At 52.0% G+C, this 14,275-nt stretch overlaps 1 protein-coding gene across 4 annotated transcripts in view; it reads right to left on the bottom strand.

Moving 5' to 3' along the window:
* Positions 1-6,436, bottom strand: part of NCKIPSD (NCK interacting protein with SH3 domain) — a 53,026-nt gene extending 46,590 nt beyond the window's left edge. For 3 of the 4 annotated variants that reach the window (XM_063411288.1, XM_063411289.1, XM_063411290.1), the window contains exon 1: positions 6,202-6,436. In XM_063411288.1, the coding sequence (XP_063267358.1) occupies positions 6,202-6,372 (171 nt within the window). In that variant the 5' untranslated portion in view covers positions 6,373-6,436. The remainder of the gene's footprint in view (positions 1-6,201) is intronic. The other variant, XM_063411291.1, reaches the window with a different exon arrangement.
* Positions 6,437-14,275: the final 7,839 nt, after the last annotated feature.

Here is a 14,275-nt window from a genome sequence, read left to right as displayed (position 1 = left end):
ACCCGTAGGGAAGCTGGGAATCAATCTATGTCTGTCTGCTCTGGGCAAGTACCTCTTCAAAGGCTGGGAAGAAAATGCCGCATATTCTTTCCAGTCTGCCCTCTCACCTTGCCCTTCCTCCAAGGCAAAGAGAACTGCAGCTACATTGCTCAAGAGTGGACATGGACTCTCAGATATGTCCCTACTGCCTGCTCACTTCTGACCAAAGCAGCCTTCATGTTGTTCAACCCTGAAACAGACTTAATATTTCCAGCCCAATGGAGCCATCCATGCATCCACCAGTATCACTCCACTCATGACACAGGAGCGATAAGACCACACCACCAATGCTGCTCATATGTGGGTGTCCAGGCCACAAAGGCAAATTTTATCTGGCTTAATTATTTTTAATTGGAGTAAAAGTGATAAGAACAGGTCTTCACAGTCAAGACTAAAGATCATTACCATAGCTCTCCTTTAATCATTCTGGACCACGAAAGATTGTAGAACTTCTGCCTAAAATTTCAAGTGTTTAGCTACAGTAATTAGAAATGGTTATAATTCCCCTGATTGTGTAATTTAGTTTCAAGAATAAAACTTCATCTCAAAGCATGAGCAGCTCTGACACAACAGCATCTCTGCTATGGTGAGAGCCCAGAGAAAAATGCTTCGTTCTTTCACTTTCTTGCATGTGTCAAGAAACACAGCCTCAGCTGCAAAGCGCTACCAGCTGCTTATTCTCCAAAATAAAACTTTATTTTTAGCCTAAGCACTTACTCAGGATCAGTATTGCAATTAAGCTCTCATGCCCATTGAAAGCTCAGTCAAACCTGCAGCAGATGACAATGCTGCAGGCTCCAGTGCAGGGGACAGTCCATACAACAGTCTGTACAATCATCACCTGTTCAGGAACAATGAGAGCAACTCTGCAAAGGGTCAGGAGCACCAAGTTTAAAGCTGGATTTTAAGCAGATGGAGGGAGAAACTCTTACAGCAAACAACAATTGCCAAAACTCAGTTTCCAGCAAGCCCAGGGAGGTTGTGGTATCTCCCTCTCTGAAGACATTCAAAACCCACCTGGATATGCTCCTGTGTCACCTGCTCCAGGTGGCTCTGCCATGGCAGGGCATTGGACTGGATGATCTCCAGAGGTCCCTTCCAACCTGAACTATTCTGTGATTGACAGTGTACAACCAACTGGGGAGTTGGAACTCGATCTTCAAAATCCCTCCCAATTCAAGCTATTCTATGATTCTAACCATGTTCTACAACCATCATTGTCTCCATGGCAGTGTGGAAGGTTTGACAGTACCTGAACTGCCACAGTGATCCTACACAGCACCCACCTTGACACCTGCTGCTCCATCCCTGAACCAATGCACATGAGATCCTGGCAGAGAAGCAACATGACTAGAAACAAGGAGTTTTCTAGCAAGCCAGTGAACTGAATTAATTGAGAGTGGAGTTGACAAGAACAGAGGCAGCTTAGAAGAAGGTTGGACAGCAGGGCCGGGTGTAGGACATGGGATCAGGCTGGAGGAGTGGCCATGAACTGTGAGACCCACACTCCGAGCCCTGGCATGCCCTGGTCTGCAAGGAAAGGCAGCTCCTACACTACCTCACTCTGCACCACACAATTCCAGTCCTGAACCCAGGTCAGTGCCACAACACAAAATAGGAAAGAACGGTTTGGGCAAACAGAGAGCTCAAATTTCACTCCGTCATAGAAACCTGTCTTCTTTGCAGCTGGGGAGGTGACACACCACTCCTGTGTCTGCCTGGTCAGGACTACCTGTACTCTGCTGCTATGCACTTGCTCATGCTGCAGGAGAATTAAGTTGTTGCTAGGCTGCACAAAGTAGTCTCTTATTTTTATCACATGCCTGTTTATTCTTGTAGAAAAAGATACAGTAAACAGCAATCCAAGGCATCCTCAAAATGCTTGTTATACTCTGCTTGACTCCATTTTCTCACCAGACTGTCCAAGGCTTATTGGCCATCAGCATACACACCTTTGCACCCAGACAGACCTTTCCTTGCTCTTCTGGAGGTACAATGTGAAATCATGAACAGAGACTCAAAATCCAGATTACAAATAATTTTTCCGTTATTACAAATAAATTTGATGTAATTTTGAAAAGGATATTAATAATAATTTCAAAACTGTTTCCTAATGGCTTAATACATCTGAGCAGCAGATTTGTAACAGGCAGCAGGCTAAACCATTCCCACTTCATCAGGAAACATTCCCCTGCGACTTAGACATTTATGAATACAGCATTTTAAAGCTGCCATTCCCCTCCCCAGCATTTAATGTTAACACTTTCATTGACAGAGAATGCAAGCTGGGTCGGTGCAGACATGAGACAAGACAAGATCAGTTGTGTTGCCTGGTGAAGCTGAGAGCTGAAGCAGCCCTACTGCTCCAGGACGTGGGTTCCATAGCAGGAGTAAACCACCATGGCCAGCTCCTGTCCTGCCAGGAGCAGAGCAGATCAGCTTTCCTGGCAGGTCAAGTGTCACCTAGCTCAGCATCCTTCAAGACAACCACACCTTCTGTGCTCCTGGTGCTGCTGTGTGACAGCCTGAAATCTTCATCCAGAGCTGGAATAACTCCACAGTCCCATTACAAAATTCCAGGTCCCATCATAATCATAGCAACACAGAGCTACTTATCCCACAGAAAGCAACTTTATTATTTGCTAGCCTTGGCATTTGTCCCTTCCCGACACTGAGTGAACCTCCCGCGCCAAAGCAAGCTTTCCAAATTGAATCTTTTACAGTTGCATATAAAGCTTTGAAAAGCCTATCTTCTGGAGTGACTGTCTGACTCCAGAGACCCTAAGCTCCATTTTAATCTCCACATTTTTCTGCCACTCATACATCACTTAACCATCAGCACACAGCTGGAGACAAAAGACCAACCTCATGCTGAACTTTGCCATTCATTAGGAAGGCCTGGCACTTGAGTGGACAGTTTTGTTGCAGCAGTATTCACCTGGCATTAGATATTAGCATGTTTCTTGCTCCACCAGTAGCTGGAGGCAACTACTCTCGTGCTGTCACCAGAACAGTGCTAGGTACATGTTTTCACTTGTCTGGCAGCAGCACTCATGACTTTGCTGGGCACTGTCAAGCCTGCTGGTGTCATGGCCTCCCAAGAGCTCCACCACGGCCATGCAGAGCCAGGGCTAAGTCACATGTAAGGCCACTGTTTCAACAAGCAACTCTCTCTGTGTGCGGTCCACAAGCTGCCCCATTCAGCAGCACAGCCTAATCCTGCCCTCTTACTGCTCCATGGCCTCACCATCTATCCCAAGAATGGCACTTGGCTTGAAATGACTCTTAATAACCCAAACAGGAGCTAAAAGAGAACTACAGAAGAGTAAAATCAGCAGGAATATCAGCTGAAGTTGGCCATTTCTAATTGACTCAAATTAACTTCACATCATCCGTACCTTCTGGTGCTCTGGCTGGACCCCAACTTGTTTCTTAGGGGCATTCTAAGGAAGATTTGTTGGTGGAGCTTTTTCCTCCCCTACAACTAACTCTCCTTTAACAGCAGTACTGAGCCACAAGGATTTCAGTACAAAATCCTACAAAACGACATCAGACAAAAATAAGCCTTAAATAATAACTGGGAATTATTTTTTTCTTTTAGAGAAGTCAAGGCATCAATATCTATGAAAGCTGAGAAAACCCTGAAACTCAATAAGAGCTCAGAAGAAAACAAATGCTCCTAACAGTGAAAAGCAGCAACAGCAGCCCAAGCCCTCCCCCCCACCCCCTTCCCCTTGAGCATCCTCTCAGCAGGTTGCTGTGAGGGGCTGTGACTGTTCTCCAACCTACTGCTCACCTGGAATCTAACTGCACTGCTAAGGAAGGCCAAACTTACCTTTACAATGGTGACTCCTGTTGGCCACTCTCTCTCCCTGCCAACACGAATAATTAGCAGTGTTTTTTCCCTGCTGTGATTGGGGCAGCATTAATTGTCCCCCAAATCACTGTCACTAATTGGTCTCAGTGCCCTTATTAAACCGAAATTGGGTGACAAATTGTTTGCACTCCTCCTGGACATTAAGCAAACAGTCTCAAGCACACTCCTAGTGAGCAGATGCTTTCTGCCATGAATAAACACACGTTTTGACTTCCCATCAGCTCTTCAGAGCTGGCAGGATGCAACAACAGAAAGTCAGTAACAGACACATAGGATGACTGCAATTGCAGAGCAGCAAATTAGATCCTGCTGCTTCACACATCATCAACAAATTCAGGTGCTGGAAGTTTAATGGCCAAAACACAGATGAGAGGATGCAGGAAAGACTGTTTCCTGCAACAAGGTCCAAAGGTATTTGGGAAAGTTACAGCTGAAATAGAGGGAATGCTCACAAAGTCACCAGCAATGCTGCTTTAATATCAGTGTATTACTAACATGTCAGGAGTTAAGCTGGCAGGCGGCAAGCTGTGTTGAGGCTGTAGCAAAATATAATGTTAGAAATGACGGTAAAGTCATAGAATAAATACTTTTCCTGGAAGATTTTGAGATGCATACTAGCAAGGTACCTGCAAGAAAAAACTGGTATGAGTGAGCAGCCTAGGAAAAGGCTCCTGCACCCACAGCAGTGAGAAGACGTCATGCCACACAAGCAAATGAAGCAGGAGACTGCAGACAGGAAACTCATGAGCAGCAACCTGGAGCTATGCCACTGTGGGGTTTTAAAATCTAGCCATTAATAAGGTCTTTGCTCTCTAACTAAATAGCTTCTGTAAATAGCTTATAAAGGGCTTATTGATACACAAGATGTCCACTTCCATCAGGTCATCCTGCCAGGCTGCAGAAGAGCCCCAGCTTCACAGGATGGACAGACCAAGCAGCCATCAAAGGGAGCTGGTGTTGCCCTAACACAATTCACACTCTTCTGTTAATGCTTGTCTCACTGGAGTGTTCTGCAAAGCCCACACCCACATTTACTTACAGCCTGAGTTACTGCTAATCAGAAATTCAATGGCATCTGAAGAAGCAGCAACACACTAAAAGCGGGTTGTCACCATTTTCAGACAGATGTCAAAAGGCCCATTTGTAACATTCACATGCATTTCTGTGCAGTTACCCCATTCACTGATGCAAAGAGTCTTCAGCATCTGGGTCCCACAGCTATCCTGAGGCCCAAAAGTACAAAAAACCCTATGAATTAGTTCTACATGAAATGCCTATTTTAATTTTTAGAAGTCATATTTTCCCTCAGAAGTCTCCACTAAGCAGCGCCTGCACTGTACAAGCCACATGCAACCTCTTTCCCATGACACTTGCATGGGCACAGTGCTCACACCCCAGTAGCAAAAGGTGTAGCTCCATCCTCTGACTCCAGTTAGGGCCACAGCTGGTGCTCAGACCTTCTATAATTCCCAGTATCACCAACCTGTCTGTAAGTGCTGCCATTGCAGGCAGCTGCCATGGCTTCTCTCAGCCCTCGGGACAGCAGGGCGTGCTGTGGGTGTCACGGTGTATTAATGGAAGGAGGACAGTCACCCCTCACTATCCTCTCAATGTGAGGGTACCACACACATGGAGCTCCCAGACTGAATAGCCAGCACGGAGATGGAGACAGGAGTGCCACTAACTTACACCAACCACAGCTGCCGGCCAGGAGATTCCAGTTTACCTGTAATCATCTTTACTCCAGGGAGGAGGATCCCCCTCAGCATCTCCCAGGGATTTTCCTGTCTTCCTCTCCCAGTTCTACAGGAGTGAAGAGCCCGCCAGACTTTAAGGCCCTAGAGATAGCACCCTGGGGATCTATACTCAGCCCTCTTCCTCCGGATGAGGCTGCTGAGCTCAGGGCTGCTGCTTCCCAAACCTGACACCACAGGAGATGTCTCCTGCCTCCCTGCAATCGTAGGATTCCGACCCCACAGTGTCCCAGACTGTTCCCGCCTACCGAAGACACTGAGGGGGCAGTCACGGCCACAGAAATCGCACATCCATTTCTCCAGCTGGGCCAGCGGCTCCCAAGGAGGACACGCGAGGGACCATGAGCGTCTGGGGCTGGGCTCCTCAAAGCAGGGGGCAGGGGCTCTGAGCACCGGGCTGTGCTCTGCCAGCGCGCCGGCACAAACCCAGCCTGCGACAGCTGGGAAAGTCTCGCTGCCTGCGAGGAGCCAGGACAGAGTTGCCCTGCCTCGGGACCCACGGTAGAGCCGCCCGCGCCCGGCCCAGCCCACCTGCAGCCGTTGAAGGTAGGAGGCCGGCGCGTAGCCCGTCTCGCCAGAGCCGGCGCGGGTGACGAGCCACCAGTGCTGGTTGCTGCGCTCCAGGAGCAGGAAGGTCTCTCCGGCAGCGAAGGGCAGCGAGTTGGGCTCGGCCGAGCGGAAGCTGTACAGGGCCCGGTACATGGCGGCGGCACCGGCACCAGCTGCACCGGCACCCCCGCCCGCCCGGATCGGACTGGCTCCGCCCCCTCCAGCCCCGCCCCCACGTCCCCGCCCCCACGTCCTCGCCGCGCCCCGCCCCCCGCGCGGTACCGCCCCCTGGCGGCGCGGCGGAGCCTCTCCCCCCCCGCCCGCCCCTGCCGGCAGGGGGTGCCAGCTGCTCGCGCAGCGTCGCTGAGGCGGCAACGACGGCACCGAACACCGCTGCTTGTTCCGGGACTGATCCCCGGAACTGACCTACGGACTGACACCCGGCGCCGACCCCCATGGGGCCGTAGGCAAGATCCATTAAGCTTCCCCGGCACCGGCCCATTTGTGTCCATCCTCAATCACACAGTTGCCTGGGTCACTACCAGTTTCTGGTACCAGTCACTGCTACCGCCTACCGCCCATCGCCCACCCGCGCCTGGTGCCTCTGACCCCCCCCTGGCCGCAGGCACATCGCTTCCCCACTAAATCCGCCAGTCCCGGCGAGTATCCCCGAGCAGTCCCTCCTCTCGGAATCCCGTATTGGAACACCTGGCACCACTGTGTCCCCAAAGTCCTTGTGTGCCCGCCAGCCCCACCCTGGGTGCCACGAGGGCTTCCCCCAGCGAGCTGCCCTAGGCCGGTCCCGTCCCCGCCCTCCCTCAGCATGGGATCAGGGCACGACCAGGGCTGGCTCTGACGCGCAGGGGACACAGTGACCTGGCACGTGGCCGTGGGGACATGGGACACGGCTTGTCAGGCCTGGAGCTCTCCAAGAAGACAAAGCAGCCTCCAGTCCCATTCATCTTGCCAGGAGAATACCGTGGGACACTACCCCAAGTAGCCCAAGACTGCTGCAGGTGCCCCACCAAGACATCAGCAGCTTCCCTTGATCCCTGCTGCCCAGTGACCTGAGCCCTTCTTGCTGTCCCGGGGAAGTGGGCAGCAGCCCTGTAGAGCATGGTCCGGTACCCTCTCCCTCTTCCCCAGCTAGGGCTTTCTACATGCTGACCTAGGAAGAAGACAAATTTTCCACCTGGCAAAGCCAGCAGAGCAGGGTGAGTGGGGACCTGGTTACAGCACCCCAATGGGACTAGTACATACTCTGCAGCCACTCCCACCACAAAGACACCCCTCACCCATCCTGCCCACCCCTGCCATCCTGCCGGGATGCAGAGATGAAACAGTCCACAGATCCCCGCTCACAGTTGTAGGGGAGTTTAATTCATCCAGAAACCTTTCGCAACCCAATCCAACCAGTGGTAATACAATAAAAACCAGGCTTGCAGCCCTGCCTGCTCCCAGCACAGCCCACTCAGGCCCCCACTTTTCCCAGCACTGACAGTTAGATAATTCTGGCTGATCCTAGTTATGCAGGGATGGAGGATGGAGTGGGAGTGAACAGTTGCCTAGACTCCCCCACTGCAACGGGTACTGGGAATCACTGTGGTGAGCTGAAGCTGGGCACACTCAGGCTGAAAAAACAGCAGGGTGCTTTGATTGGGAACTGTGAGATGTAACTGGGGCTGAATCCTTCAGGAGCCTTTCAGGTCTGGACTTCCTGCCTGTTCAGAGTCCCTTCCAGATGCTCAGCAGGGAACAGCATGATGGTGGGCAAGGGTTGGGCAGCCGGGGCTCGCCACTGCAGGGGAGAAAACCTTTCTTGTGAAGTCATTATTCCTGGAAACACCCATATCCCATGGGAACAGCATTCTCTGCTTGCCCGTCCACTGCTCGGTTTGGCTGCAGTGTTCACCCTGCTGCTGTGTCCTCACTCCAGGTGAGCCCTGGCCACTCCCTGGCACGAGCCCAGCTATCTGTGCTGGAATAATGGTGCTTTGTTTCCACGAAGTCGGCAGCACAAGCTGTGCTGGCAGGCAGAGGCAGCTGAGGGGGATGCAGGCAGCCATCATCCACCTCCTTCATGCACAGCAGCAGCAGCACCCGATCTTTGTCTCTGCTCAGCACAGCATCCCAGATCTGCCAAACTGCAGCTGTGAAGGATTTGCTCTGTAAAGGCCCCTGCAAATCCTTCTGTGTCTGAATAGAATGCAGAGCCCGGGACGAATTCCTGTTGCTGATGAATCAGCTTTGAATTGCAGGTACTGGGTGATTTATATTGGACAGGGAGGGGCAACAAAGAAGGATCATGCTGCGTCACTTGCAAGTGACTTTTAAAGCTGAACTTGAGACCTCAGGACATAACACTTGCATCCCTTGCCCTCAGAACCTTGGGGACTGGGATCACTGTAAGCTGGGAAGGGCTCGGTGCATGCATGGCAGCCCCCGCACTCCTGTTTTCCTCCAGAGCTGTGGAGGGGAAGCGTTGCACAACAGTACTCATATGATTGGAACACAAACTTGCCAGCTCCACATACACTTATATAATTCTGCACTGCCTGCTCGTCAACACGTTGCAAAACAGCAGTAGGATCAATCGCTCTACTTTTAGGTATACAAATATTATTGCACTCCCACCACCTCTCTCTGGGTGAAAAGTCATAGGGATGTGAGTTGTTGTGAGGACCCCAGCCCACAGCTCTGGGGACAGTGTCTTTAGTGTGTCCTGCAGAGGCTGGGGGTTTCCATGGCCAGGATGGCCAGGCATTGGAATACCACTTGGGCATGTCCCTATCTCCCAGTGTCCTGACAGCCCTGCCTCCTGGAAAACCACATTAAAAGGCTGTAGATAGGAACCCCAATTGCATACATCAGTATCACTTCCAGAAGTTCTCACCTCTCCAACTACATCTGCTGCCTTACGGGAGAAGCCCCCAAACCACTGCTGCCTGCCAGCAAGCTGGGAAGGGTGCTCCGGCCAGCTGGAGCAAGACCTGCTCCTGCCTCTTGCAAGGAGCACCCTGATTCATGCTGAGCCTGAAAACGCCAGCGAGGGGCTGCTCTTTTGGCGGCCGCTTCCCCGTAGAGCACAACACGTGGAGAAGCCGAAGCTGCCGGAGCAGTGGGTGGCTCTGGGACCGCTCTGTTCCGCCCTGCCTGCGGGGGCTGAGGTGCCCGCAGGGCTCCTTGCGCAACAGGTCCAGCACAAAGCCTGTGGCTGGAGGAAGGAGCAGCCAGTGCCTGCCAACAGATGCACTTCCTAGAAATGAAGAAGACAGAAGGTCGGGAGAGTTGAGGGATAGTGGAGGGGGGGCAGGAAATGCTGCGGGAAGGATTGAGGCTCTGCAGGTTACAAGGCGAGCAGCACACAGCCCAGCCTGTGCTCTGTAGCTTCTCTTCAGGAAAACAAGCTCTTTGGCTTCACACAACTTCTCCCTGTTCTTTGTTAAACTCTGCTTGAGTCCAGACCCAATGAGCCCCTTGCCAGCCCACGCACTCTGTGGGCCGGCACAGCCCCTTCCCAGCTCTCTCCGCTGGGGCAGCTCTGCAGGCTCCAATGCCATGCTGCGGGAGCACCACCACTTCCTGGGTTCCCCACACTGTCCTTCCAGCCACAGGGCTGCCCTATGAAAGACACTTCCTGGCTTCACATCTGTCTCCAAGCAGGCCTTGCCCAACACCACCCCGCTCACGTCCTTTCCTCGTTCCATGTTGGAAGAGCTGCAAAACAAGGAATTGCCTGTGGTGCGGCAGTGGATCCTGCCTCTGTGGGCTGCAGGAGTTCCTTTGCTTCTCTTTCAAAGAGAAATTGAAAAGAACCCACAAGGCCAATGCAGCCTGTCACAGCTCAGCTAGTGGGAACACTGCTATGGTGAAAACCCAAGAAAGAGAAGACAGAGCCCATGACTTTATCTGGAGCTGGCAGCCCAGCATGGCAGGCACCAGCCTCCACCATGTGAGGCTGCTGCCAGTGTCACCTTTTGCTGCCCATATGGTTTGTGGGGCAGGAGGGACAGGGATCATGGCCCTGCTTACAACCTTTCCATGAGGGAGAGCTCTGGGCTGGTGGGTGGGTGCCCTGGTGAGCGGGTGAGGAGTGCTGGGATGGGGATCCTCACTGATGAAACAGGGTGCTCAGCCTCGTGAGGGCTGTCTCCAGGATTTGCTCTGCTCTCATTCAGATGTCTGAGTTACAAGATTCAAACAAAGTCCAGACAACAGAGGGCTGGGGGAGGCCCCTTAGCCAACCCTCGTCTCCATACAATTGAAGGAAGGTGACTTTTCTTCCAGCCAGGGACACAAGCCATTCATTCCCTGCCCCCTCTGCCCTACCCTACATGACTTCAAGGCTTGGGCACCGTTGGATATGGCCACAGGGCAGTGCAGGACCCTCACCCTGTGCCAAGGATGGATCCATGCACAGGATGGACAGACAGTGGCCCCTAGCCTCACTACAGCATCACCAGTTTTGTTAGTTTAGCCTCAAGTTACACAAACTTAAGCCCACCATTAGAAACAGGGAAGGCACAGCTGCTGCGCCACACACAGCACTCACTGTCTCCAGTACTGGGTGCTGCAGAGGTATCAGGGCACAGGGTCCCTCTGCCCCTGTGCGCTGAAAACCAGTGTCCCCAGTCACTCAGGTCTGAGCCCTTTGCAGGCCCAGGGCCACAGAGTGAACCATTCTCCCCTGGGCAGGGAGCACAGCAACTTCGGACTGCTGCCCTGTGAGATGTCACTGCTTGGCCACAAGGAAATACTTTGTTCTTGCTGCATAAAAGGGATTTGTGTGTTGCTCCCCACTGGCACAGATCCAGCTCAGGGGAAGAAGTCCAGCAGCTACTCAAGAGGCAGCAGCACAGGATGAGGACAGTGCCAGGACAAAGGTGCCCTCTCTTCCAGTAAGGCCAGGGGCTTTCCCCTGCCTCTTCTTGCTTCTGCCCTGCCCAGCCCCAATGCCAGGGAGGCCACCTACCAGAACATCCTGGCAGGTCCACAGAGCGCCACTTACTCCCCACCTCAGTCCCCAGTGCCCTGCCAGTAAAGCAGAGCTCAGTTCACTGGAGAAACCGGTGCCAGCTGCAGGAATGTGTTTCATCTCTAGCCAGCTGATGCATGGCAGTTCCCATCAGCCACCCCAGTTTTTGGCTAGAAGTGACCTACTTATGCAAGACAAGCTCCCCACAAGCCTGGGGCTGCTGCAGCATCCTCCAGAGGCAGCCATAGGAAAGCGGAAGCAGGTGCCATGGGGCCTGGACCCAGCCAGGCAGGACCACATGCTGTCTCTCACCCAGCCCCTGCAAAGCCACCAGTGGAGGGTGAGGCCCAGCACACTGCAGCCACCCTGGGCAATGGGCCTGCTAGGGCAGGGCTTGCAGGAAAAGGTGGGTCTTCTCCAAGCAACAAGAAACAGATAGGGAGGAGACCAGACACAGGGGAGCCTTGAGGAACAGGGACATGCACTTCGCATTGTCCCCCATGGAGCAGAGGCTGCAGAAATAACAGAATAGGAGGTCCCTGCCAGGGCACAGGCTGTCCCAGCTCCTGTCCCTCATCCCAGCAGGGCTGCTCTGTGGAGGTGCCTCTCCCATAGTGCAGGGCTCCCCAGGACATGAGGGAACCAGCCCAGCTGCCCCTTCCCAGTGCTCTTGCTGGCACAACTAGCATAGAGGGAAGCTCACAGTCCAGGGAGGACCAGAGCTGTGGGGAGTCATGCTCAGAGCATGCACAGGAATATAAAAAGCCCTCAAGTCTATCCCTGAGTGCATCTGCTGCTTTCCCATTATTCCATCAATCTGTCCTTTGCCATGGTCCAACAGGCAGGTGACCACAAACACCGTCCTCGACCCCAAACCCTGTTCATCCCATTTCTGTCCTCCAAGAAGGGCAGGCCAGGCACAGCCCTCCCAGAGGTGGGAGGACATTTACAGGGACTGTGGGAACTCCACACCTTCCCACCCCAGCATGCTGGCAGTTACACAATTGCCTTTCCACAAACAAGGAATTGCTCGGAGGGATGTGTGGAGAACAGAATGGAAGGAAAAGAAACCTGCTCTTGAACTTCTCAAGATAGTATAACATTTAGAGGTACTTGCACATGGGTTGCCCCTTTTTTATCCTCAAGGATGTGGTGCAAGGAAGGGAACTTTCCTCCTGATGTTTTGCTGTTACATACCTCAAAGTAACTAATGAAAAAGGTCTTCTGTGTTCCTGCTCCCCTACTCCCAGCTGCTGCAGCCCAGGAAGCTCCCAACCACTTGTTGCTTTGGAGCCCTGGCACAGCATTTCTTCATCCTCAGACAATACTGCCAAAAGGATTTTAAGCAGTGCTGGCTTAGGCCCACAGGGGCAGGTTCCTCCACCTTCCTGCAGCAGCACCAATTGCACCTGAGGGTTTGCTATTATACTATATGGACCCCACAGTGCTCCAGGTCTGGCTGCTGACACTACACTGCTGAAATCATGTCTAGACCAAGCTTACCCCGCTGGCAGGGTTTCTGCAGCTCCCTGCCTGTACCCACGGCCGTGTCTGCAGGCCTGTTCTGGAGGCAGCTTGTTTCAGATCAAATGCAGTTGTTCTCACCAGATTTTATGAGCTCCCTCCAGAGTTCCTACATAATACAAGTACATTAGGGGACTTAATCCCTGCTAATTTCAGACTACAAAGTCAAACCATGTATCTGCACAGGGAGGCTTATTCATAAAGAGCAGCAATGATAGATGACTACAGTGCCTGCCAAGAGACTCATCATTAGCTCATTAGAAGAGGACATCACATCCTGAACTGGAGAACTGACAAGGAAATAGCACCTTGCAGCTTTGGCCCCTCTCCTTGTGCTGGGCACATCTTGGGAACAACAGGCAGGAGTGCTGCTCCTCAATGCTGAAGGCATTTTGCAGTTGACATGCCAAGAATAAGTAGCCCCATCCTTTCCCCCTTGTCCTAGGCTTTTTTTCAGCCAGTGCCAGAGTGGTTCACAGGGCCCTGTCAGCTCCAATCACCACCAGAGTCTCACCCAGAAGCAACACCTGGCCTGTTCAGACTGGACAAGCCCATCTCCAGAGACAACAGCCCATGTATGGGCATAAAATACTGAGGTGACTGCAAGACATAAGAATACCTGTTTAAAATCAACATCAGTTGGTGCCTGAACACTGTGGAATGCAAACCCGAACAAAAACCAACCAAAAAAAATCCACTTGCAAACTCACGTACAAAGGTAAAAAACTTCTTTAAAAAGTACAAAGGAGCACATGAGAGCCATCAAACAGACTTTGATCAGGAGAACTTGATAGCAGCTGCTGGGGAATATGAAACTGAAGCTGCAGGGCTCAGACAACTGATGAGGGTGACCTTTCACAAGCAGATCTGCAGCCTTCCTATCACACCCCACCTCCCCTCTCCTAAGCAAGCCTGCAGGCAAAGTATGGGCCAGAGAGATGATTCACCTGACTCTTCTGCAAAAACGGACTCCTTCATTCTGATTATCTGTAACAAGAACTTCTCCGCTCTTACCTCAGCACTTCCACACCCATTTTTTTCTTGCACTATCATGATGACGTACATACATCTAAAAATGCTTAGATAAATGCTCCTCTTAACAGAACCATTGCTTTAGTTACTCTGCTATCTCAGCTACTCCCTACCCTCTCACTTTCTGATGATTCCCTTCCTGTCAGTTTGTCCCAAGTAAGATTTTAAGCTGCTTAAGGTGCTTTTCAGGCTTGGCAGCTCTGCCCTGATTGCTGCTGTTGCAGCTACTCCTGTAAAAGTTTTACATGTTTTGCCTCAGCTTAGATTAAATAACATCTATAGCTCTCTAGAAATAGGTTACACAGCATAAGATCTAGTTACAAGACCTTGGAACAAGAAATAGGTTGTTGATTTCAAGAGCAAGTTCTCACTGATCAGTCCTCATTCTGGCTGGAAGGGACCTCTGGAGTCCTCTCACAAGCTGTCTTTACCCCCATCTAAGCAGACCCTGTTGTCTCAGCCTCTTCTCAAAGAGCAGGTGCTGAGCCCTGCCAGCTCAATGGCTCTGCTGGGCTTGCTCACCAT

Source organism: Prinia subflava, chromosome 14, assembly GCF_021018805.1.
Source record: "Prinia subflava isolate CZ2003 ecotype Zambia chromosome 14, Cam_Psub_1.2, whole genome shotgun sequence".
Lineage (NCBI taxonomy): Eukaryota > Metazoa > Chordata > Aves > Passeriformes > Cisticolidae > Prinia > Prinia subflava.
This window is presented reverse-complemented; position numbering and strand designations above follow the sequence as displayed.